Genomic DNA, 27,278 nt, shown 5'->3' on the forward strand with positions numbered 1-27,278 from the left:
GATGGTGCAGAGGAGGGACATGGGGTATATCAGTAGGAGAATGCTGAGGGTGGAGCCACCAGGAAGGAGGAAAAGAGAAAGACCAAGAAGGAGGTTTATGGATGTGGTAAGGGAAGACATGCAGTTAGTTACTTTGAAAGGGGCAGATGTAGAGGACAGGGGGGTATGGAGACGGATGATCCGCTATGGCGCCCCCTAATGGTAGCAGCCGGAAGAATAAGACCGAAAATTCGTCCAAACATTCTAACTCGAACATCTCTATCTCTCTCTCTCTCTCTCTCTCTCTCTCTCTCTCTCTCTCACACACACACACACACACACACACACACACACACACACACACACACATGTCACGTGACTTCACCGTCGCGGGAGATGAACACGCTTCGAAAATAGCCTCAACGTAGCCTCATTTCCATTCCCTCCCTCCCTCCCTCCCTCCCTCTCTCTCCCTCCCACCATCGCCTAACCCACTCTCCAGGCACCCCATATCTGTTTCTCTCTTTTCTCTCACCGGAAGCCTGGAGACCAGCACACCGAGTTGGCTTGGGTTTTTTCATAAACTTTATAAACTTTTTTTTTTTTTACCTGGAATTAAATAAAAAACGAAAAAGTTTCATATTTGTTGACCAAATCAGCAGAAACTAAGAAAAAGGAGCATTTGACAAACCAAAGCAGGTGAACAGAACACTAATACAGAGGTAGGGAAGCTTTTCTTACTGAAGAATTAATAATAAAAATAATAATAATAATAATAATAATAATTATTATTATTATTATAAAGAGCCGCTGTTATTTCTTGATTTATACCGCACCGTCACGGTTTTGCGCGTGAGACTGCGCTCTTTGCGCTTGCGCACTTCTTTTCGGGCTGTCGCGCGCAAAGTTTCACCGAGGGGGGATTGGGGTTGGGGGGTGGGGGTGTGTTAGGGACGTGCATATATTTATGGCGAATTGCCAGGTGTAAGAGGGGGGAGGAAGGGTATGGGCAGTTGGGGAATGAGGGGTAGAGGGGGTATTATTGTGTGGCACTTCCTTAGCGTGTCTATTTTGTACTGACCCCATGTGATAAGCTGGTGGGGGCAGGAGGGGGTGATAGCTGCAGCATGGGGGGCATGAGGCAGTTCAGAATGACTATATTAGGACAGTGGCCATGTCACTTGCTCTGGCGTCTGGACTCACTTTCCTGAGTCGATTCCTGTGCAAGTGAGTCGAGTCGCGTGAAGCGATTCAGTCCCGAGACGAGCATTAAAACCCCCCAGAAAATGGTCATAGGGTATTGATTTATTTTTTATTTTATTCTTCTTTTTTGTAGTCTTAGCAGTAGTATTTGTAGTGTTCTTTAAAACATACAGAAGAGAGTAAGAGAATGACCATTTATAGCTGCTATAATGAATGAATCAATTTGTCATCATGGACATTCGACACTATTCATGTTATTTAATTATATGGTTAAAAATATTTGCCATATTGTTGGGATATAAACGAGGAATGCAGTGAAATGTTTTCAGCACTGATATTTCTTTATCAATACGCATTATCATGTTAAATTCCTCACCCAACTATGATATTTTTTATTTACTATGAAAATAAAATTGAATGGAATAATGATAGCTAGTTATTGGATGCTCTCTTGAATAGTAAAGTGTCAAGTCGTTTAATTGATTCCTGCTTGAGAATCCGTTAAAATGTATAAAAGGGTCATTTTATAAACACATTGTGAAGAAAACTTTCAATACATTCTTATAAATAAAGGAGATTTTTACTTTAGGGACTTTGTGGCAGTTTGAGTTTCGAAGGAGCTCCTGTTTTCTGTTTGGATGCGCTTTCCTCATACTTCTTTTTACACTTGTCTTTCATCAAATTGTATCCGTAAACTCAGGAGATTCATCCTGTTCGTTATCGGTCCCACGTGAAGATCGCAGAGGGTGCGGATTTGTTAGCGATATTGTAAGTATTGCCATCTGTCTTGCGTAGCTTCCAAGAATAACATCGTGACGGGTCAACAGAGTCGTGTGACAACCAGACAACAGCAAAACACAAAAGTATACGCTGCCCTCTTGTAGAGTTGCACTGAAAAGTTCAGAGGCTTAGTGAAATATCTTTATACATAAAGCAAAGAATATTGAAGAACTGGAATTTCTGTCAGGAACAGTAGTGAAACTGGAGTAACAATTTTAAGGTTTTCGTTGTCTAATCATGGTTGAGGAATTCCGGAACTCTAGGAGCTGCTTGGGAATGGTTAAGGAGCTCTAACATTTGGAAAAGATGATAAAAAAATCCCATAAATATTAAGTGTATTTAATCATTTGTAATCATTTTGAAGAGCCACAGGACGATGCACCAGTGATGGATAGATAAAGTAGATAAAAGAGTAAATGAAGGAGAGAACGAAGGAAGGGATTGAAGATGGAAAACGCACTGCTCATGTGCGATAGTTGACAAGCTCTTGTCCTTTTTTGCACAAATATTTGCTCATGTCCCAAATCCACTCGCTGCATGCTGTGGCCTGATTTCTCTCTACTTGCTGCTGGTGGATGTTCTAAAGCGAATGTCTGCTGGCAAACATGCGCATTGTATTCGTCCGTGATGCACAGAGCAAGCTGAAAAAAAGACTTTGGGAAAAGTCTGAGGTGAGGTGGAGTTACGTGGCTGGGTTTCAATTTTGATATGTCTAGCGTGAAAAGAGACGGAGCAGGACAGAGATTTTCTTATATTCAAAATCTAACACAGGATAGAGTGAAAGAAAAGAGAGCAGGAAGGACAGGACATGCGGCAAAGTGAAAAAGCGTTCGACTCTGTATAAATAATAAAGAATAAAGGCAAATAGAATATGGCAAAAACTTCCTTTTCATTGCAGAACCAGTGGTGTTTTCGTTTCGGGACATAGTTCCTGACAATACAATTTAATATGCATTATAAACCTACAATAGTCTCTGTAGTCCTGTACATAGTTTTTTTCTTTTTACATATAAATACCTCAGTTTGCAAAAGTAATAGGTTTCTCACTCAGAATGTACAAATCAAAACATGTCTGAGAGTCTGCTTTAAATCTGCACAGCTTTATAATGCCAAAAGGTTCGAGTTCTTTCCAAATGCAGAGGCTTCTTTTTGAAACCGAACAAGATTTCAGACCGAGCATGACTAGCCTTTACGCTAGCTCTCCTCTAAATGCGCATCTGATGCTATTCAGGATGATTATGATTTTTGGAGTCTGTATGCACTTGCATACTATGGTTTCTCAGGGCTTAAGGCTCTGGGTTACTATTGGGATGGTAGGGGGTTCAAGCCCCCCTGGTATCGCTAAGATGCTACTCTTTGGGCCCTTGATCAGGGCCTTAACCCTCTGTGCTGTAGGGGTGCCGTATCATGGCTGACCCCTGCGTTCTGACCCCAGCTTCCTAAGGTTACTGGGATATGGAAAGAGAATTTCACCATGCTTTAAAAGAGTACATGTGACCAGTATAAAGCACCTTTCTTTCTTTTCGTTTTATACGATTATCAAGAAAAAAGGTTTTATGTTTTTTGAGATTTTGAGAAAATAGTTATACATTTACGTTGCGTGTTCAGCACTCGGCACATTTCCTGTTGCGTAAAGTCTTTCTGCTTTGCGTCCTGGTTCAATTTCAGGCCTTGACCTGTAATTTCTGGTTTTATCGTTTTTGTCCTGTAGCTATACCATTACTTGATGACCTTGTCTGATTGATATTTGACCCCTACAATTCCTTACTGTAATAGCGCTGATTTCATCCTAATACAGAAAGCAGAGCGGTTACACTCTTCTCCCCTGCTAAATAACATTTTAATAACATTTTATAACATTTAACAGTGTGCTGTTGAATAAAATAGTTCAAGATTGTGAAAAATAAATTACTTCTAATGTATTGACTGTCCATGCACATTTTCTTCTCGCTCTTCTTTTCCCTTAAGAGAAACATTCACATTAATAACCCGTGTGTTCACAGATGAGCTTCAGAAACCAGGAGGTTTGGTTTATAACGTCTAAATATCACCACCAGCCAGTAATTTTTCTCGCGCTGGGGCTTCTCGTGCAATTTTTTCAAACACTAAATAAAGCTCCAAAAGTAAAGTGAATATAAAGATCCAAAGTGAAAACGTGAATATACATCTGCGACTATAAAACACCTTACAAATGAACTTGCGCTTTCAAATTTGAAAAGGTGCGAGACTAGTTTTGTAACATGCCAACAGCATGCACAGTCACAGGAAGCACCAACCTTTATAAAACAGTATGCCAAAAGACACCGTTCACTCTACATCAGGATCTGGGCAACTGTGCTATTTCTCACCACGTGCGTTACCAGTCATGTACGGTGCGTTACCACCGATCATACCAATCACCAATCATTCATCATGGACAGCCAGTTACTGTGTGAAACCCGGCAAATCTGCCACAGAGGCGTTTTGACATACGTTTGGCATATGCAGAAGCTCGAATTGTTCGAGGTGTTTTGAGCGGAAAGCACGCTTTAAGAGCAGAAGAACATCGCTGGAAGACGACGAGAGATCAGGAAGACCTTCAACAACTTGTGGAACAGTCCACAACATTGCTGCTATTGTCGGTGTGCCATATGGAACAGTCTTCGCTCTCTTCCTGAAGATGAAGCTCCAGCTCAAAGGTCGGTGTTTTGACACCAGTGCGGAGATCCAGCGCGAATCGCAGAAGGTGCTTCACATGCTTTGAAAAGAAGACTTTCAGGACACATTCCAGAAGTGACAGGAATTCTGGAGGCACTGTATTGCTGTGCAAGGGGACTGTTTTTGAAAGTGATAGTGTGTGATCAACAGATACGTAAAGTGCATTCTTGTAAACAGAACTCGTCTGGAAACCTTTTGATAACAACTCATACATCATTTTCAAACCTGAAGTGTATGTTGGTTAGTCTTACAGGTGTTTTTCAGAGTCGTTTCCATTCCCACAGTGTACTGTACATACAGGCAGGTTATCAGGTTACCTGGATTTGCACTATCCTCTTTAGGTCTTATTGGTTGTAACTCGTGGGGTAGTGGCAACATAGTGTTTAAGGCAAAGGCGTGATTTCACACCAAGCTGCCCCACTTATTCCCCTGAGCAAGACCCTTAACTTCATAGCTGCCTAGTTGCATGAATGAGATCAATGTAAGTTGTTCTGGTAAGATCTGCCAAATGCCATGAATGCAGATATTCAGAGCAGAAATATTAAAATCTAGATATTATATATTTTTTTTTCAGCATTCACATGATCTTTCTGAAGATTATCATGGTAGAAGTCTCCATGTGAGTTTGGACCAAATGCAACCATTATGGGGTTCTCGTCAGATATACCAGGCTGTTCAGATGTTCCTGTTGGGTATCAAGGGCTCTAATGTGTTGCAGAAATAAACATTCACTACACTATCACACTATAGTTTAAACATAGTGGTTGCATGGACTTGATGGTGAAGGAACCTGGATTTTCCATTAAACATCCCAAAAACGGTGTAGCCTTTTATGTCAGGGATCTGACAAGGGTCCATCATGTGCATCAGTGAGCCCATTTATACAGAAAATGGATTGATAACATTGTCTTTTAAAGGCTGCATGGTGTTACCCGAGCATTGATTACTCGAAGATGCAGTGTCAGGGAACACCGGTTTGCTGTTTCGTACATAGGCAATCATTAAGCTTTATAATCTTGCAGGAAAATTATGAAGGCAATGTATTACTTTTGTTGTAATAATAGGTCATAAATGGATGTGATATGGACATCAGAAATACAAAGAAACCTTTCTCTTGCTTGTTCACTGATGTTATATACACCAACCAGGCATACCAATATGATTACCTGCCTAATATCGTGTTGGTCCCCTTTTGCTTCCAAAACAGTTGTGACCCATCGACTTCTTAAGCAGTGTGAGTTACAGTAATTCGTCTGATGACTCGGACCACACGGACCAGCCTTCGCGCCCCACGTGCATCAGTGAGCCTCGACCACGCGAGACCCTGTCGCCGGTTCACCACTGTTCCTTCCTTGGAGCACTTTTGATAGATTCTGACCACTGCAAACCAGGAATATCCCACAAGAGCTGCAGTTTTGGAGATGCTCTGACCCAGACGTCTAGACGTCACAATTAGTCAAACTCGCTCAAATCCTTACGCCCATTTTTTTTTGCTTCTAACATCAACTTTGAGGACAAAATGTTTATCTGCTGCCTAATAAATACATCCACCCATTAACAGGTGCCATCATGAAGAGATAATCAGTGTTGTTCACTTTATCAGTCATAATGTTATGCCTGATCGGTGTGTGTATATATAAGTAATGGCTGAAGGACCTCCATGAAGACAAACGTTCAGCTCCATTGACCGTACATTTTCTTTTCTTCTCTCTCCTAGTGATGAGTCGCAGTATTGTGCGCCAGAGTAAGTTCCGGCATGTTTTTGGTCAACCTGCGAAAGCCGAGCAGAGCTACGATGACATTCGGGTTTCCAAGGTGACATGGGACAGCTCGTTCTGTGCGGTCAACCCGAAGTTCCTGGCAGTTATTGTGGAGTCCAGTGGAGGAGGAGCATTTTTGGTTTTGCCCCTTTCAAAGGTAAGAATAATAAGAAGTAGTGGAGTACAGGCAGTTGAGGGTAAAGGCCTTGCTGGGCCGAGGTGCTAAGATTTGAGCTTACGACCTTCCGTTTCAAGAACGTGCACAGCCTTAACTTAATCAAAAAACTGTATAAAGAAAAGTAAAGTAGAGAAATTGTTGATGACGATATGTTAATCTTATGATGACGATAGAGATACGACAAAATTGTTACAAATATTAGAATTTTTGCGTGGCAGGCAAATGTAGCTGCAAATCTTCCAGTGCTCGTCCATGTGCCCGTCTTTAAGACTCCTGGGTAGGCTAGGCCATGTCGTAAGTCGGGGACCAGCTGTAATATCTTATCATCTCATCACACTTTAATGTCTATGTTGTAACATCTTCCAGCCAAACAATCAGGAGTGCCTTATTAGTTGCTTGAGATGCGATCTTTCAAATTTATTTATATTTTTTTTCACAATGGACATTGTCTCAAAGCAGCTCTACATAACTTTAAGGATTAAAGTAAAGGTTGTGTATTTATCCCTGATGAGCAGCCTGGGGGACTGTGGCAAGGAAAAACTCCCTTAGATGTTATGAGGAAGAAACCTTGAGAGGAACCAATGTTTCTTCCTCATAACATCTAAGGGAGTGATTAGACTTTGGATTGATTGGTTCTTGTCAAGATGAAATGTCTTGTCACCAGGAGTTTATTGCATTTGTTTGCTGCATGTATTCAATGAGATCTCTATGGCAAAATGTCTGTGATCATCTGAAGTCTGAAGTGACTCAAGTGGCTTCCAAAATCGAATCAAAAGTGGATCTAAATGTGGATTGGGACATTTTACGAGAGAGTAATGTGAGAGTTACGGTTGTGTATATTCAGTGGTGTTAAGACCAAAAGGGAGTCTCATTTACCTGGAAAACCTGTGACGTGTTGCTTGGGATCATCTGAAAAACACAAATTTTAATTCAATCCTTTTTGCCTGAATGGAACACGGTCAATCATAGAGGTACCTCCAAGGAACTGTTTTTAGAAGACAGTTTGCTGGTCTCCCGTGTATGTTCTGATGGACATGATTTCATTGATATGTATAGGTGAGCGAGTCAGAAAAAAAAAAGCCAAAGCAATCGGAGAAAAATATTCTTGTGAGCAAAGAGTTTAGAGAGGTCAAACCATTCAGAAATTCAGGAGGAGGAGGGGGAGTGTCTCTAAAAAAGCTTCTGAAGATATTGCTGTCTTAAAGAAGGAGGACGTACCTCATGTGGCATGCTTTTTTATTTTTTTATCAGGAAGCATGGGCAGAATGCTAACGAGGGAAACCCCTCCCCCCAGTATTGCTGCTGTTTATGTCAGCTGGAAAAATTGTGTGCCATTTTCCTCTAGTGCCAACTATCATTGTCACCTGGTAGTGAATAATGAATCAGTCCTGAGAAGTGATTAGCAACCTCAAAATTGTTGCTAACTGCTGCAATCCATGCTTCTCCAGGTGTAATCTGCAGCCTGAACTATTACTGTCCCACACAAATCTCTCACCTGTTAACACCAACTGGTTATTTTGCTGTGAAATCTGTAAGCAAACGGGGGTCAGGGGGTAGATCAGTATAACAGAATGTGCTTTTAGAAAACTGCCCTACCACCCCTTATATGGACGCTGTCTATTTTGTGATCGCAGCCTTGTGTCCATATCGGACCATCATTAAGGGTATTATCAAAATATAAATACAGTTCTCCTTGTTTTGGGGAATGCAGTATGCAGACTCATTACACAGACACATGAGCATGTAGCAGCAAACAGCTTAACAGACAACCTATAAATACCCTGCCTGCTTTCTTACCCGGCCCAGTTCCAGAAAGGTCAGAATCAAAACTGCCTTTTCATCGCCTCGTCACAGGGTTATAAATACACACCGGGGAAGCAAGATCCCAGGAAAGAAACTCACTCACATAGAGAAACTCACCTGGAATCATTTGAATTAGCACAGTTTTATTTTAGGGGCGTAATCAAACCTAAACTAGACCCTGGGTATGAAAAATGGAAAATTAGATGTTTAAATTATCAGCAAACAGACTCTAAAACTGACACTGAAAACAGAGCTCTAGATTAATAAGCAAACTCGTGCAAAGACCTGGGGTTTTCCGGGAGGTGGCACAGAGTGGCAACTGCTACCCTAAGAAAACAAATTGCCACCCCATCTGCCACCCCAGCACTGGTTTCCCAACGTTTAAAATATAAATTAAATCAGTCTCCTTGACCGATTTACAATAGCGCCACTTCAATGTGATGACATAAAAAAAAAAAATACCCGTAAATAATGGAAAAAAAAATCTCGTCTTTCTTTTCCTCTATGCTTTTATTAAAGCGTAGTGCGAACAAAGGTCTCTTTGACGAAGTGAAATCAAACACCTTCAATGCAACCAGCCTGATCACTGATCACAAACAAATGACTCTCTCCAGCCCTTTTAACGAATCGAAGCATTTGTATAAATATACCTGTAAATATATTATTATAGTTAATTCTTTTACAATATCTTCACTTGTATTAATGAATAACTTTTTTTTTCAAAAGTATGTTGTTCAGTAGCCTGCGTCTTCAGGATTGTCCAAACCTTTGACAAGTGATGCAATGCATTTTGCACTTTTAAATGTGGTTTCTGTGTATTTGTGTTTTTGACCAGATTCACTGAGGCTTTGTATCTATATGTAGTTTGTATTGTTTGTCATGCTTTGTAAATAAAACTTAGACTTAATAGACTTAAAATCGCTACAGGTTTGTGTAGAATTCAAGAAACAAAAGTTATATATATCTTACCATCTCATTTCATGTGTCTTTCCAATCCAGATATCAGGTTTAAGTCAATCATACATCAGTCTTTTTATTAAATTTTTTATAGATTAAAATTGAATTGTGTGCCCCAGTGTATACACCAAATATGTATATCATTCCTTGAATCCTCAAGAATCATTCAGGGATTCTTGCTCCGGTGGTGCCACTTCTTATACAGTGGGGCAAAAAAGTCAGCCACCTATTGTGCAAGTTCTCCTACATAATAAGATGAGAGAGGCCTGTAAATTCCATCACAGGTACACTTTAACTATGAGAAACAAAATAAGAAAAAAAATCAAGAAAATCACATTGTCTGATTTTTAAAGAATTACTTTGCAAATTATGGTGGAAAATAAGTATTTGGTCAATAACAAAAGTTCATCTCAATACTTTGTTATATCCCATTTGTTGGCAATGACAGAGATCAAACGTTTTCTGTGAATCTCCACAAGGTTTTTACACACTGTTGCTGGTAGTTTGGCCCATTCCTTCATGCAGAGCTCCTCTAGAGCAGTGATGTTTTGGGGCTGAAGCTGGGCAACACGGATTTTCAACTCCCTCCAAAGATTTTCTATGGGATTGAGATCTGGATAGCTAGGGCACTCCAGGACCTTGAAATGCTTCTTACGAAGCCACTCCTTCGTTGCCTGGGCGGTGTGTTTGGGATCATTGTCATGCTGGAAGACCCAGCCACGTCTCATCTTCAATTCCCTTGCTGATGGAAGGTCTTTTTTACTTAAATTTTCACAATACATGGCCCCATTCATTCTTTCCTTTACACGGATCAGTCGTCATGGTCCCTTTGCAGAAAAACAGCCCCAAAGCATGATGTTTCCACCCCCATGCTTCACAGTAGGTATGGTGTTTTTTTGGATGCAACTCAGCATTCTTTCTTCTCCAAACACAAGTTGAGTTTTTACCAAGAAGTTCTATTTTGGTTTCATCTGACCATATGACATTCTCCCAATCCTCTTCTTGATCATCCAAATGCTCTCTAGCAAACTTCAGACGGGCCCGGACATGTACTGTCTTAAGCAGGAGAACACGTCTGACACTGCAGGATTTGAGTCCCTGGCGGCGTAGTGTGTTCCTGATGGTAGCCTTTGTTACTTTGGTCCCAGCTCTCTGCAGGTCATTTACTAGGTCCCCCGTGTGGTTCTGGGATTTTTGCTCACCATTCTTCTGATCATTTTGACTCCACAGGGTGAGATCTTGCGTGGTGCCCCAGATCGAGGGAGATTATCAGTGGTCTTGTATGTCTTCTATTTTCTAATAAATGCTTCCACAGTTGATTTCTTCACACCAAGCCGCTTACCGCTTACCTATTGCAGATGCAGTCTTCCCAGCCTGGTGCAGGTCTACAATTTTGTTTCTGGTGTTCTTTGACAGCTCTTTGGTTTTGGCCATAGTGGAATTTGGAGTCTGACTGTTTGAGGTTGTGGACAGGTGTCTATTATACTGATAACGAGTTCAAACTGGTACTATTAATACAGGTAACAAGTGGAGGACAGAGGAGCCTCTTAAAGGAGAAGTTACAGGTCTGTGAGAGCCAGAAATCTTGCTTTTTTTTGTAGGTGACCCAAATACTTTTTTCCACCATAATTTGCAGTTCTTTAAAAATCAGACAATGTGATTTGGTGGAATTAATTTTTCTTATTTTGTCTTATAGTTGAAGTATACCTATGATGAAAATTACAGGCCTCTCTCATCTTTTTAAGTGGGAGAACTTGCACAATTGGTGGCTGACTAAATACTTATTTGCCCCACTGTAAATCTCATGCCACCCCTTTGCCACCCCGTAAATCATTTTCTAGATCCGCCCTGGGTTTAAGGTGACAAATTAATTAGAGTGAAGGAAGGGACACGTTCATACATTCAGGGAAATAAACCAATGGAAAAATAGGGGCAGAGTCAGAATTAAAAACAGATATCGTTATCTAAAAGTTAATAATTAACCAAAGTTAATTATTGAATTAATGAAATAAATAGACTTGAATGGAATGCTAGTTTAAACTAATGCTAGGTGCTAGTGTGAAATTTGCTGAAAGAAAGCATGTGCGTGCGTGTGTGCATGTGTGTGTGTGTGTGTGTGTGTGTGTGTGTGTGTGTGTGTGTGTGTGTGCCGTTTGCCAAACAATTTACACATTAGACTTTTTCACTAAAGGCATACATTATGAACCAAACATTTTCTTAGGATTTCCTGTCAGCTCGAGGACACTGACAGGAAATCCTAAGAAAATGTTCGGTTCATAATGTATGCTCATTTTCCTGTTTATTCTTGTCTTTATTTTGTTGTTTATTTTAGTAGTTTTTGTTCTCTTTGTTCTAATCATCAGAATCAGAAGAATCATTTATCGGCTGCATGTACAAGGAATTTGTCATGGTGTGCTGGTGCTATAAAAACATGAAAAACTAGAAAAGATATAATAATAAAAACGTGTAAAGACATTAACTATACAGCTTGTGCAGGGTTTGTGAAGTGAGGCAGTGCATTACATTAAATAATGTAAGTGTGACAGTGATTTATTTTCAGAATAGGTTCAAGGTGCAGGGTTGCAATAAAGTAGTCTTAGAGGGGGTGGATTTCCAAGCTGCACTTGTCCTCCATCATCCCATAAAATGGTAATGAAATGAAATACATATTATTATTAAATATAATCATAATAACCTCAAATAGCAGCGAGAAAATATAAATATATAAAAATAGAGAAAATAAAGTTGTAGTTGTTTTTGGTACCCAAACTGGATTTGGCTTAATGACCTATATGTATGTATATATGTATGTATGTATGTATGTATGTATACAGTATATGTATGTATGTATGTATGTATATATGTATGTATGTATGTATGTATGTATACATGAGTGAGGATTAACTGAAGACTGCATCATTCCATGTGCATGTTTTATTTTATAGTACAGATTATTGACAAAAATGGAACTGTAATGAATGGGCATTCAGTCCCACCAGAATAAGGATACGGTTGCCTTTAAATCTGGTTCCTCTCAAGGTTTCTTCTTGATGAAGCCTCATGGAGTTCACTCATTAGGGATAAACTAATAAGGAACAAACTTGTAGGTTATATATTCCAACTTCATGAAGTTTTGACCTTCTGTAAAGCTTTTAAATCTTTTTCTGACAATGTCCATTGTGAAACCTCTATACAATCAAAACTTTATTGAGCTATTCTTAAAGAATTAAAAGAACTCTTAGTTTTTGCAGGTTGATATGAACTTTGTGGCCAAAGGTTTGTAGACATTTGACCATCACACCAATATGTACTTGTCTTTTTTTTTTTGCTATTAAACGCCATTCCTCTGGGAAGGCTTTCCACCAAAATTTTGGAGCGTGACTGTCTGGGTTTGCGGTTATTCATCTGCTAGAGCATTAGTGAGATCATGCACTGAAGTTCCAATTCTTCCCAGAGATGTTCAGTGGGGGTTTGGTCAGGACTCATATCATATCCTAATGGATCTTACTTTGTGCACAGGAACACCGTCATGCTTGAAGAAGTCTGCACCTTTTGAAAGGAATTAGTAACCAGTTTACAAAGACCGATGTTCTGGAGATACTCGGAACTCGGTAATGCTGTCAGTTAATGTTTGGTTTGTGTTACACATCGTAGGTGGGACGTGTGGACAAGAATTATCCCCTGGTGGTGGGACACTCAGGGCCCGTCCTGGACATTGACTGGTGTCCCCACAATGACAACATCTTGGCAAGTGGCTCTGAAGATACCACTGCCATGGTAAATATTCATCCCTCTTTCATCTACATATTTACATATTCTTTATCCATCGCATTCATACATCATTTTCCTACTTTGAAGATACGTATGGAAAGTAAATGGCTGTTTATATATATGTTTCCCTGATGACTTTCTGATTATTATCCATACTTTTTCCGTGTTTTTTTTTTTTTTATGTAGCAGCACATTACATGTAAGTACAGAGGAATGTCGGTTTCATCATGCTGTAACACGGTCACGTCCGGTGCCAAAAACTCACTTCAGCTGTCATATAGTGAGGGTGTGTTCATACTTCAAGAACACTGACATGGCATTTCTGGAATATCAGGGACTATGTTAACATTATAGAACCGATGAATCGTAGTGAAATCTTTGTAATAGTGAAAGATTTATGGATTTTAGCAGATGCTCTTAATCAAGAAGAATTTATAATAAACTGCTCATATATACAACTGAACAGTTAAGGGTTAAGGGCCGTACTCAAGGGCCCAGCTTGGTAGTGCTGGGATTTAAACTCACAGCCTTCTGATGTAGATGTCCAATATCTTAACCACTGAGTTTCCTCTTACCTACATTTACTGTATTGTGTCATTAAAACACAATAAAAAAAGAACAATACTGGTAGGTCAGTAAGGAACATATTGCATATAAAAAAAGAAGGATTTCCTGCAAAAAAAATAGAAAGAGAGGTGCTTTATTTTTCAGAACAGTGAAATTCTTTCTTCATTTATCAGAGAGATGTTAGGAAGCTGGGGCCAGAGCTCAGGGTCAGCAATGATACATCCCCCTGGAGCAGAGATGGTTAAGGGCCTTGTTTAGGGGTACCCCATAGGTAGCAGATTAAATGTACGGAGTACAAACCCCCAACCCTCCGATCAGTAACCTAGAGCCTTATCCACTGAGCCATGTCCTCTTCAAGTCAAAGTCTCCAGAGGAACTCCAGAAAATCTTTAGCCAATATTCTTTGAAAGGTAACAGGACAAATAATGGGGGGCGGGTTTGTACATTCATATCAAGATACCTTCATATCATGAAGGTATCTTTGCGAATTTATATTTAGAAGACTTTTTCACAGAACTTAAAAGCAGCTCTGGCTTCATAAAAAGCTTCGTAGTCTTATTACAAGCAGACTCTCATGTAACACATGGTTATTTTCAGCTGAGCCTAGATCACATACTTCTCTCATAATTAGCCCTACACTGACCTTGATTATTTTGTGCTACGCCGTTTCCCTGATCTCATGATCTGGCCAAGGGGTCGGATTATGATAAGATGAGGTCTACATAGGTTTATAGAACATAGTTTTTTTTTTCTTTCAGTGGTGCTAATTAAATACAGTAAAAAATCTAAAAAAAAATTAAAGTGCTGATCTGTTTAGTGACTAATCGATTCGCATCTGTGCATCGGCACAAAAGTTAACGATGTGATGCTTCGGTTTAAAAAAGCGTGAATCGGATACAAGTTTGTATTGCAATCGTTTTGAACATATTTGCATCTGTAAAAAAACCCGATTCATTGATAAATAATTATTAGTAGATGCACTACACACTTTCAATTTTTTCAAAAGCGACTAATAATTTCTGACCAATATTTGATATGTAGATTGATTTCTCTTCGCTAAACTGTTTCTCGATCGCGTTCTCACACTACAGAAACCGAGGCGTGTCCTGAGAGTCACAAAGAATACAGATTAACATGGCAGAGGTAGAGCTGCGTCTTCCTGAAGACACAACAGGAAAATAATATCTGGTTTTGGTTAATCTTTTTTTTTTTTTTTTTTTGCACTATGAAGGCGTGTTTGTGAAGGCGTTAGAAGTCAGAAGACACTAAAGTGAATTTATGATTTGCTGCCTGAACGAAATAAATAAAAGTGAACTATCTGTACCACATTGAACTGCAAACCATCATATTCTTTTCATGGCATCATATTGCCTTGAATCGCATTGTGTAATCGCGTCGTAAAAGAGCTGACTCGTATTGCATTGGTAGCTGCTTCACATCCAGATGTGAATCTCATCAGCCTCAGTTATGGAGATGAACATCCCTACTGTAAATCATTGCTGTCATTTTTTTCCACACAGGTATGGCAGATTCCAGACCACACTCCAACACGTCCCATCAGTGAGCCCATTGTAGTGCTGGAGGGCCACTCCAAGCGCGTGGGCATCGTCAGCTGGCACCCCACTGCCCGCAACGTCCTTCTCACTGCAGGTGTGCGCTCTCAACTTGCTATGCTCAGTTTTCACCTGCAGATGTCAGCATCTGAGTTCTGATACATGTTCTTAATTATGTGTGACAGGCAGTGACAATCTGATCATAATCTGGAATGTGGGCACCGGAGAGGCTTTGATCTCGATGGACGATCACCCAGACCTCATCTACAACGTCAGCTGGAACCACAACGGAAGCCTATTTTGTACAACTTGCAAAGACCGCCGCGTTCGTGTTTGCGACCCTCGCAAGAGAGAGGTGGTGGCTGTGAGTATAACAGAAACAAGGAAGCAAAGTTAAAAGCAAGAAAGCACATTGTTAAAAAATGATCCAGCTGCTGCCTCTTTGGGATCATGACCTAGTTATAAGGGAGTGTGTTATAGCAACCCATTTAAAAAATTTAGATCAGTGTTTTAATTCTCATTAAGACAGAGAGAGTGGAAAGTGTCATTGTCAGACGGTGCCTTACACTGCTTTTCACATTCCACATGGGACCCAAACTAAATGTTCAATATTTCTTTTGCAGATCTGATGAATTGTGTGTATGATGTCTGATTTGTTTGCATTCCCAGAGTAGTCCATGCCTCTTTTGAGAAGATTCTAGTATGTTATAAATATGTTTATTTCTATTGTGACCCTCCCACTGATCACAATCATTATAAGGACTGTATAACAAGTAAAACGAATCCGCAGTCTCACAGGTTGTATAGAAAAATGATAGGAAGCAAAGATTTGAGTTAAAGAATCCTCTCTTTGTGCTTGCAGGAGAGACTGGCACCACATGAAGGCATCAGGCCCATGAGAGCCATCTTTACCAAAGAGGGTAACATCTTCACTACAGGCTTTACCAGAATGAGTCAAAGGGAGCTTGGTCTCTGGGACCCGGTAAGAAGACACTTTGCACTTTCTTTCTCCTCCTGAAATCAAATACACACCGTGAAACATTGCATAGATGGAAGACGCACAGCTAATGTGTCATGGACGAGTGTGGACTAGTGTGTAAATGAGACCATTACAACGGCAGTCTCTCATTCCATGTGGTGAAAGGATTCTTAAATTCTAATAGTAACAGAAATAAGATAATCATTAAGCATGGATGAGAGTCTACATCGGTGCATTGATTTCGCTGTTATAGCAAGTACACATACAGCATTTCTCGGGTTTTCTGTCCAAACTGTGTTTCGAAATGCATAGAATGAATTTTTGTTTGTGAACTGCAGACAAACTTCGAGGAACCCATTGCACTTTTGGAGCTGGACACAAGTAACGGGGTCTTATTGCCATTTTATGATTCGGACACCAGCCTGGTATATCTATGTGGTAAGGTATGTGCAGCAGTTATTCCCATCAAGCACCATTTCAATCCCAGCAGTGTCCAGTATAAGAGGTCTCACTTGTGTTTGCCTCCAGGGGGACAGCAGCATTCGCTATTTCGAGATCACAGACGAGCCACCCTATGTGCACTACCTCAGCACATACAGTAGCAAGGAGCCACAGCGAGGCATGGGTTTCATGCCTAAGAGAGGGGTTGATGTTAGCAAGTGTGAGATTGCCAGGTGAGCTTGAGCTGGAGTATGTACACAAAGGATTGGATGTTGGTGTGGGGCTTGTCTGGGCATCTGCACACACCTGTCACTTTAATAGGTACACCTGTTTTTACATGTGATTATCCAATCAGCCAATCAAGATCATTTTTAACCCAGTTTGGAGGAGCCTGTACCCACTGTAGCCTCAGATTGCTGCTCGTCTGACAGGAGCGGAACCTGAATTTTACTCTTGCTGCTGTAGCTCGTCCGACTCGGTGTTTCACATGTTTTGCATTCTGAGATGCTTTTCTGCTCAACACGGTTGCATAGGGTGGTTATTTGAGCTTCTGTACCCATTCAGTCAGCTCGAGCTGATCCCACAGTTCTCTTCTTACCAGCATCAACCGTTCATTAAACCGTTCATTAAACCGTTCAGTAAATTCCAGAGAATGTGGTGTGTACACAGCTCACAGGATCGACCGTTTCTGAAATACTCACACTGTCACAAGCATGCCACAGTCAGTGAGATCACAGTTTTCTTTATTCCCCACGATTTTGGGCAAAGCACTGCTGCCACACGATTGGCTTTTTGGATTAACATCAGATACGTTCGCGATGAGGCTTTAGCATTTTCGATTCTGTGTGTTCAGATTGTACAAGCTTCATGAGAGGAAGTGTGAGCCCATCATGATGACAGTCCCTAGAAAGGTAAGTATTTAAGCGAATACTTCCCCAAATACAAAAAAGTTGAAACACGGTGTAAAATGTAAATAAAAACAGAATTCAGTGATTTGCAAATCTCATAAACCCATTTTTTAAAATTCACAATAGAAATATAAAAAGCATTTCTATTTCTATTATTTTACGGGGAAAATTATGGCTGCAACATGTCTCAAAAAAGTTGGGACAGGGCAACAAAAGTCTGGAAAAGCTAAGTGACTGTGGAATGGGCAGCTTGCACATGAAAAGGCTCCATCGATGCTGAACAGTCTATACAGGTTTTAGAGCAACAAAACATCCATTCAAAAAAAATTTCAGAGAAGTCCTTGCATATTTGAGCAATACTGCATCTTAAACAATAGCATGACTTTGTAGGAGAAGAGTCCAGGTGCTGAACTGGCCTGCCTTCAGTCTAGACCTTTTACCATTTGAAAACTTTTGGCGCTTCACAAAACGAAAAATACAACAAAGAACACCCAGAACTGTTGAGCAGCTAGAAACCTGTACCAGACACATATGGGACAACCTTCTTCTCCAAAACTTCAGCAACTATCTTACTCAGTTCCCAGTTTTATACAGACAGAAGACATGATGCTACGCAGGGGTAAACATGGCCCTGTCCCAACTTTTTTGAGACATGTTGCAGTCATTAAAATTTAAAACGACCTTAAAAAAAAATAATAAAAAGGTATATATTCCTAGTTTAAATATTTTATATGTTTTTTGTTTTATTGTGAATAGAATATGGAGTTATAAGATTTGCCCATCTTTTTCCAACTTTTTAGGAATTGGGGTTGTATGATTCGCCAAACAAACAGTGTAACCATATAAACAGCGTTTTTTTTTTAAACAACACATGAAAGTTGAGCTCTAGGAAAATCCTAATGATTTTTCTTTCGTCCTCTCCAGTCAGATCTGTTCCAGGATGACCTCTATCCAGACACGGCAGGTCCAGATCCTGCACTGGAGCCTGAAGAGTGGCTGGAGGGGCGCGATGAAGACCCCCTCCTTGTCTCTCTGAGGGATGGCTACATTCCCCCAAAAAGCAGAGAGCTGAAGGTGGCTAAGAAAAATGTTTTGGACACCAGGGCTGCGCCTCGCAGGAGCATGTCGGCTGTCGATGGAAGCAGCTTACCAGTGAGTACACTGTTCACCTCTCACTCGTATTCCATTCCCTTCATCACCTCTTCACCCTGTTACACCATTTAAATTAAATTCCTTCAGAGCTTTTTACCCTGTACCTTGCTTTCCATTTCATGTTTCCTGCCTCCTAAATGTTTTTTTTTCCCATTCTGTTCTTGTCCCTCTGCCCTAACCCCTTGTTCTTTTTCCCCTCTTTCTTTCTTCCATCGACTGTTACTTCATACCCCTTTTTTCTACTCTTGTTCCTCCTGTATTTTCCTTGCTAGCCTCAGTTGTTGGAAAAGCTAATAGAGGAGATTCAGAGTCTGAAGGCTGCAGTTCTCTCTCAAGAAAAGCGAATCTGTGATTTAGAGAATAAGCTCTCCAAGTACTCCAACGGCACAGTCTGAGTGATGCAGTAAAGCACAGTTACGCCTCTACACACTGCCCAACCACCCTAACCCCTTTCTATATGCACACACATATTCCCTGTTACCACAACATCCACCCAAGTGCATTCATGGCTAAACAATTTCAGATAACGAGGCTATGAGCGCCAGTTAAAATGCTTTTACTAACGCCTTACATCTTTCCCAAATGTAGAATATAAAAGGATCATTATTGCACAACTTGGCAACCTAAAGCCAACTTGAATCAAAATGGTATACACTTAGCAGCCATCTTAATATGAACCACCTTCATACCATGCAATTATCCAATCAGCCAATCATTTGACAGGTACCCCAAAAGCCTGAGATTTCTGTGGGAACCCAATAGAAACTTCTCCTCGTGTTTTGACGAATTGAGATACTCTATATGGATACGGTTGTGGAAAACATCCTATTCCACATTTTGTCATTAAACCCTCCAACCTTCTGGGAAGATGTTCCACTAGATTTTGGAGTGTGGCGCCACAAGGGTGTTAGTAAAATTATGTACTGATGTAGGTGAGGTGAGGAGGCCTGGGGTTCAATATGGTTGTAGAGGTCTACAGCAGATCTTCCACTCCAACCCATGTAAAGCATATCTTCATTAGGGATTTCATGCTGGAACAGGTTTGGGTCTTCAAAACCTGGGTCTAAAGACGTCATATACAATTGTGTGCCTACTTTTTGGTGCTAACAGTTTGGGGAACCACATATGGCAGGGAAAGTCTGGTATCTCAAGACCTTTGTCCAGATAATGTATTTTCCAGCTTACCATGAGTAGTTATTGTAGACTTCTTGCAAGCTTAAACTAATTTGCCTATTTTCCTCTGACCGCTTTCAAAAGCAAGAGGTTTTCCACCCATAATTTTTCATTGTGTAAACCCTAGAGACGGTAGTACGAATGAAAATCCGAGGAGATCAGTAGTTTCTGAAATACTCAAACTGATCCCAACAATTACTCCATGGTCAAAGTCACTGGGTTTGAGATGTCTGATGTCTGCTGCAACATGATTGGGTTGTTGGAATATTGCATGAATGAGCAGGTGTACATAAATATAGCTGGCTGACGAGTTTATATTTATGCAAGATATAATCACAATAGTCTAATTCAACCTGGCACAATATCTGTGAGAACCACGGTATGAAAACAGCATTACATGCTAGATTTTGCTCCCATTGGTTCAAAACTGTCATGTGACAGGAGAGAGTTATGACCAAAATGGAAGTTAAATTTGCTATAAAACATTTATTAAAGCGACTGAATCTTGATTATGATTATGATATAACCTGTAAACCTGGTAATTAAAATGACCGGTGTTCAAGTCAAACCGGGACTTTTAATGTTACAGGTATAAAAATGGATGCTACTCGCAGCAGTAAGATGCTAGTGTGTCCTATTACTGATAGGTGGCGCACATGTCTCATTGTTTCACATCGTCTGTTCTTGTCTCTTATATTCCAAGCTGAATGTACAGTTTTATTTATGTCTGTACTTTGAGAGTCACTAACAGCTGGAAACTAATCCCTTGTGTGTGTCAACACACTTGACCTGATGATGAAGTGGAGCAGGCTGTAGGATGGTTCAGGCGTACTGACGGATCTTTTAAGCCGAATCAATAAAAACTCTCTTTCGGCTTCTCCCATTAGGGGTCGCCACAGCGGACCATCCGCATGTTTGATTTGGCACATGTTTTTACGCTGGATGCCCTTCCTAACGCAACCCTCCCCATTTATACGGGCTTGGGACCGGCACTAAGGCTTGTGCAACCCTAATGGCTGGGGTTGGTTCCCTGACCGGGGATCGAACCCGGTCCGCAGAGGTGAGAGCGCCGCATCCTAACCACTGGACCACCAGGGAACCGAATCAATGTAGGCGTTAATTAAATGTAGCAGGAGAGCATGTTGAAAAATAGACGCAGTTTCCACGATTTTCTTTCACTTTTTTATTTCTAAACTCAAAAGTCCCGGTTTGACTTGAACGCCCCTCGTATAAGTCTCTCTCTGCTTATCATTCACAAAGTATCAGTACGCCTTACACCACAATCAGACACATCGATTGGAGCTGTATTATACCTAGAGGTTTTCTCACCGTGGCTCTAACAATGATGTGCTTAAAAAACTGGCCCTTCATTATTTTTATTTTTTTTTTTAGCCCCCCACACTCACACTTCTTCATATCTGACCAACATGAAAGATCTCATGTGGCTCTCGTAATGTAAATATTGTTTTAGAAAAGAAAACGAGCAATATTAAAACCAAAGAACATAAAGTTGAGTTTTGTGTGTTCTATAAAGGATTTGTGAGAATCAATAAAAACATCTTTTTGTAAAAAAAAAAAAAAAGGTTTCATCTGGTTGTTCTTGCATACAAACACACACACACACACACACACACACACACACACACACACACACACACACACACACACACATGCAGACACACATGCACACACACACACACACACACACACACACACACACACACACACAAGTTTGTCTACACCTGACCCATTTGGTTTGGTTACCGTTATAATAACCTCCACTCTTCTGGGAAGATGTTCCACTGGAATTGTGGAGATGTGTGTTTATTGTGTTAGTAATATCAGGTACTGGTGTTCAACAGTGTTGAGGTCAGAGCTCTAAATTAGGAGATCTTCCACTCCAACCCATGTAAAGCAGATCTGCTGGCTTTGTGCACAGGGGCATTGTCATGCTGGAACAGGTTTGGGTCTTCTAGTTCAAGTGCATCCCAATACTGTCCTATACAATCATGTACCTTCAACTATATATATAAAAATTCAGGTGTTCCGAATACATTTGTCCGGATCGTGTAGTTCAAAAGCAGCTGTGGAATTTAAAAGTTATCATATTACTGGCGTGTCCATAGTGAGCAGTTTCTTTAATAACAAAAATGGAGATTCTACACATTTATTTTTTTTTTCCCTAAAAATATATTACCTTAATGCTTTTTTTTTTTTTTTTTTGACCAGTTAAAAAAGTGAAATGTGTGGGACACATAACGGATGAACATGAGATAAATATGATCTAATTATTCAATTCAATTTATTTTTATCTGTAAAGCGACGGACATTGTCTCCAAGCAGGTTTAGAGAGATGAAGAGTATATAACGTTGTATAAGAGTGTATAAGTTTAGTGCCTATACGTTTGTTCCTTATAATTGCAAGTTTATCCAGAATGAGTGAGCCAGTGGCTTCTGTGGTAAGAAAAAAGATTGCATGAGGAAGAAACTTTGAGAAGAACCAGACTCATAAGGGAACCTCATCCTCATCTGGGTGGCATCAAATGACCGTTCATTACAGTTCTGACATTGTTGAGATGCAGCGATTAAATGCAACCTGTAATCCCGAGCCATTGTAGTAGATTGTTGATATTAATCACAGTCCAAATTCATCCTCAGCATTCTTTTACAGTTGCTCAGAAACTTTATGAAGCTTTAGACCGTTCATGTGGAACCATCCCCAGCTGCACATTCAAACAATTACAGCTTTCCTTTTTGACCTGATCTTTTTTTGACAGTCGCATATTTCCCTGTGCTGCCCACTGAAATTAAAAGAAAAGAATTAGTCCGTATCTGTTTCACGAGTTCACAACACCTTCTGGTTACATAAACAAACAGACAAGGTCCAAAGGTTAAACAGATGCAGTGCCCTTCAGGTCCTTGACCTGCTCAAGCTCTGTGTATCGTTTACGTATATTTCAGCTCTGGAACGAGGAAGAATGAACGCTGTCAAGTGATCAAGACGAGTTTTCTTTCTTTCGTCTACAAGTATCTTGTTCGATCAGCGAACAAGATGGAGACAAATGTTACGAAGAGGTGGGAGCATCTCGTTTCTCCACAAACGCCTCCTGGGGTCTGCATGGACTTGAACTGCGCTTGAGTTCTTCTGGACTCCTTTGTGGTCCTAAAGCTAAAACTCGGCCATGTGGGACTTCTTCCTCTGCCTGCTGACATCCACCTTCCTGTTCGCGACCGCTATGCTTTTTCGATCACAGTGGATTTGCCGTCTTGTAAAGGAAGGAACGAGGCAGCTAGCTTGCTGTATGTGGAAAGTAATCTGCTCGATATTGAATCTCTCGCACCCCAGTGTTTTGCACGCCACCGCGAACCAGGCGTCAAAAATCAAGCTGATCTACAAAGCGACTGCCCTCGCAAACTACATCGTTCAGAACTGTAGAACTTTAGCTTGTGCTCCTCTGGCGAGGTGGCCGAAAGCAGATCCTCATTTCCAAATTTTCTTCAATTTTATATGGCCAATTGAGGAAGAGGCGTTAAGACACTGCGGAATAACCTTCACCAGGGATCATTTACTAATACAAGATGGTGGAATCATAGCCCTCGATTGGGCTGTAAGGCTGAAAGACCCGAACACTCAGGCTAGGACGGAAAACTATCCAGGAGAAACTCCACCCATTATCATTCTGATTCCCAATGCTTTGGGAAAGATCACAAACAATTTGCTGAGCTTGTGTCACTTGGCTCTGCAGCAGGGTTTCTACCCTGTGATATTCCATCGCCGTGGCCATGGGGGATGCCCACTTACCACGCCGCGTTACCAGGAGTTTGGGGATCCATCTGATCTGGTGCAGGCAGTTCTATACATTCGGTGCCGCCATCCATTTTCAGATCTGTTTGCAGTCAGTGAAGGTTCTGGCTCTGGCCTGCTGCTGTCTTATCTCGGAGAGTGTGGCTCATCCTCTTCCCTAGTAGCAGCTGCTTGTATATCACCCGTGTTTGATGGACAACTGTTCTTCGAGACGTCTTTGCCAAAACTATACCATGAAGCAGCACTGGTTTACCTCAAGCAACAAGTCAGCAGGTAATTTATCATCAGAATTTTGCTTACTTACAAAACCAGTGTGACTTAATGGTAGATATTACCATCAATTCATCTTATCATACAGGCTTTTACAGATAATCCAATGTGCTGTTTGTACCAATTGTTTTGAAAAATGCACTTCCTGGTTTGCAAATATTAAGAATGATTCGAGAAAAGCGACTGAGAAAAACTCCCAGGAGCTCGATACGACTTTCTCAAACCCGTTGTCTTGGCACCACCGACAAAATCTTTCGAGAATCTTCGTCACGTGTTGTCTTTGTTGTTGGTTTTCTGTGATTTTTACTAGTTTCAGAGATACGAATATGTATAATTACCAAAATCTGAGCCCAAAATATGTAGAAAATGTTGTTTTTTTCTTCATTTGTCAAGAAATGTTCCAGCAACTCTCCCTCTGTAAACAGGTATGCAACTGCTTTAAGTTCAGTAATGGATACTGGGAAAATCTTCAGCTGTCGTTCTCTGCAAGACATGGAGAAGTTGATGTTCTGTTCAGTCAGATTGAGAGACCCAGGTCAGAAGGTGACACTGGAGCAAGACTTGAACCTTAGATCTGTACAGACCGACTGGGCTGGTTACTGGGAACGTAACGAACCCTTGAGAGATGCTGATGAGGTCGCTGTTCCGGTGCTTTGCTTGTGCAGCTCTGATGATCCTTTACTACCTCCAGCCTCCGCCTTACCCGTGTCCATCTTCCAGAACAGCCCATATTTCTTTTTAGCCCTGACATCCCAGGGAAGCCATTGTGGTTTCTTGCAGGAGGAGAATCGAAGCAGCGCCTCCTGGAGCCATGAAGCAGTGCTGGAATATTTCCAGGTTGTCACAGAGTTTTTCAAAGTTGAGGAAAACAATTGCTTAATGGACGGATTTGGTGGATGGGAAATCGCCTACAGGTTGAGGCAAAAACCAGGTGCCATGACACACAGGAGGAGGAGATCAACCATGCTGCAGAGAGAAAAGTCTGTTCTGGGTTTACAGACACAATTTTCATCTCACTCGCGCTCAGTCACGTTTGAAGAGCAAGAGACGTTCACTTGGAACAGATCATACACCCGATGATATAGGAATCAGTGCTGGATGAAGTACACAAACCGTGTAGTTGTGTTGAAGTGGAGACACTCGGTAAAATATGACGCCAGTGAAAGTAAATGTTTCACTCAAAAAAGTATAAAAGTTTTTAAACCCTCAAATGTACTTTAGGAGACAAGTGTATCCATAGTACTATGATTTATTACGGATAAATATCATTTTTGTCACAAGACTCTTTACTTAATCAAGCAAACTCTCAGCACACTGATCTATTAATAGTGTGATATTAATGAGTCAAACACTGATTGATATCTATTATATTTATAATGAGAACAAAACCTTCTTTTCATCTACTTAAAAAAAAAAAAAAAAACATTGTTAGTTGAACTGATGCTGAACTGTATGTTGGTGATCAGTAGATACACCAAGCACCAATCAAGTTTAAAACAGAGCACATGCTCGATCCTGATTGGTGGATTACCCAGTTAGGTTTTTATCCACAAATAAATAAAAAGAAACGACTGATTTCACAAAATGTAGAGTAAAAAAAAAAAAAAGATATTTACTTTGAAATGTAGTGAAGTTACAGTAAAAATCTCCCCAAATGGAAAGCAGTAAAATACAAATAGATGAAAAAGCTACAGTACGTTTACTTCTTTATTGTTTACACTGGTGGGAATGATACCAGAGATGGAAAAGGACAAGGACAAGAAGAAGGACAAGGTTTGCCCTAAACCTGGGTAAGAGTGAAGATATAAACAATGATTGGTTTTTATTTTATTTCCAGCAACAGTCTTAAATTCCTGACTAGAAATCATCAGTTCCTACATCACTCACCTATATTAAGATATTAGGTAAAGAGTTTTTTTTTTTTTTTTACTTTTATTTCCATTTTATAGACTGCAAGGATTATTTTTGTATTTTTAATATTAGATTTTTTTTTTTATATATAATTTTCTTATTTTTATATTAAATACATCTGCCTATTCCAAGTCCCAGCACCTGTCTGTCTCAATTTTTCAATAAATGAAGCTCCCTCTGATTCTGCATTATGTCGAGTTACATTTTTTATTAGAAATGAATTAATACAAATAAAATAAAAAGAATCATGCCATCAAACCTCTTCCTTCCGGTCTGTGGAAAAATGGTCTCGCGTGAAACTGGTCCATGATGGGAAAAAGGTCGGGGAGCGATGCAGTACATGATGAAGAGTTTCTTGATTTAAAAACGTATTTCTGCTCCTGTTCTAAATAAGTTCATTTGCACTAATCCTTTAAGCGATCCTCACTTTTAACACATTCATCAGTGCAAAATCTGCTTCTGGATGAAAAAAAAACACAAAATACACACACTGGACCCCAAATTCTCTTCCCAATGGCAAATATCGTCGATAAACGTACCCAGAATGATTTATTATAAAATTACAATAAACTAACTATATGAATGAGCACTAAACCTATTTTTAGACATTTTAAAACTAATTTTAAGCTTAAAATAGGACTTGATCTATAGCGCCCCCCCCCAACATTAAACTATTTACTTTATCTGCCAATACAATAAACAATATAAAGCTTGAAATAAAACAGGATCTAATAATTCATTTTAAATCATCTTGTAGGATTTTTTTTGTGTTTATTAGTCGAAATCACCTTCTAATCCTCACACACATCTGCAGAGAAGTACATCAGACCCCTGGTGTATATTAAAATTACTTTATTACAGATGATTTTTTTTTTAATCCAGTAGCCCTCTGCCAACAAAAGGAGTAATTACAAACAAAACATTACATTTGTCTCCAGTACAGTTTTCAGAATTTTTTTCCTGTTTACATTGTAATTGGATTTTATTTTTCTTATTCTGAATAGCCATACGTTTTCTCGTTATAATCTTTGACATTCAGCTTTTCACAATCTATACATTTTAATACACGTTATATTTTATATATATATATATATATATATATATATATATATATATATATATATATATATATATATATATATATATATATAGTTATGGTAATGTTGAAGCAGAAAAAAAAAAAAAAAAAGAAAATCGATAATTGGAAGAAATATTGGTGAACACACTGTAACTGTACAGACGGAACCCACTTGACTTTTGGTGCTGCCCCGTTTCCTCGTTTTCATACTTTAATAAAGGATCATTAAAACACGGGGACGATGAGGGGCTGCGATGTGATGCATGAGAGTCACATTTCCACATGAGGGCGCACCTCTGTCCTGTCCTGTGTC

The 27,278-nt window shown here is 40.0% G+C and overlaps 2 protein-coding genes across 3 annotated transcripts; both read left to right on the plus strand.

Moving 5' to 3' along the window:
- Window positions 1-457: 457 nt before the first annotated feature.
- Window positions 458-21,410, plus strand: coro6 (coronin 6). 2 transcript variants are annotated; one of them, XM_083564613.1, is made up of 11 exons: window positions 458-678; window positions 6,377-6,576; window positions 13,012-13,134; window positions 15,216-15,345; window positions 15,434-15,612; window positions 16,111-16,230; window positions 16,566-16,670; window positions 16,756-16,901; window positions 17,522-17,579; window positions 18,501-18,728; window positions 19,001-21,410. In XM_083564613.1, the coding sequence occupies exons 2-11, from the start codon at window positions 6,379-6,381 to the stop codon at window positions 19,121-19,123; spliced, it is 1,410 nt and encodes a 469-aa protein (XP_083420739.1). In that variant the 5' UTR covers window positions 458-678; window positions 6,377-6,378; the 3' UTR covers window positions 19,124-21,410. The 2 variants fall into 2 exon arrangements, with proteins under 2 accessions (XP_083420739.1, XP_083420738.1); XM_083564612.1 differs by having other exon boundaries at window positions 459-701.
- Window positions 21,411-22,836: 1,426 nt separating this feature from the next.
- Window positions 22,837-25,185, plus strand: LOC310739017 (protein ABHD15). Its single transcript, XM_083564600.1, has 2 exons — window positions 22,837-23,979; window positions 24,402-25,185. The coding sequence occupies exons 1-2, from the start codon at window positions 23,084-23,086 to the stop codon at window positions 25,054-25,056; spliced, it is 1,551 nt and encodes a 516-aa protein (XP_083420726.1). The 5' UTR covers window positions 22,837-23,083; the 3' UTR covers window positions 25,057-25,185.
- Window positions 25,186-27,278: the final 2,093 nt, after the last annotated feature.

Source organism: Silurus aristotelis (genome assembly GCF_946808225.1).
Source record: "Silurus aristotelis genome assembly, chromosome: 16".
NCBI classification, from domain to species: domain Eukaryota; kingdom Metazoa; phylum Chordata; class Actinopteri; order Siluriformes; family Siluridae; genus Silurus; species Silurus aristotelis.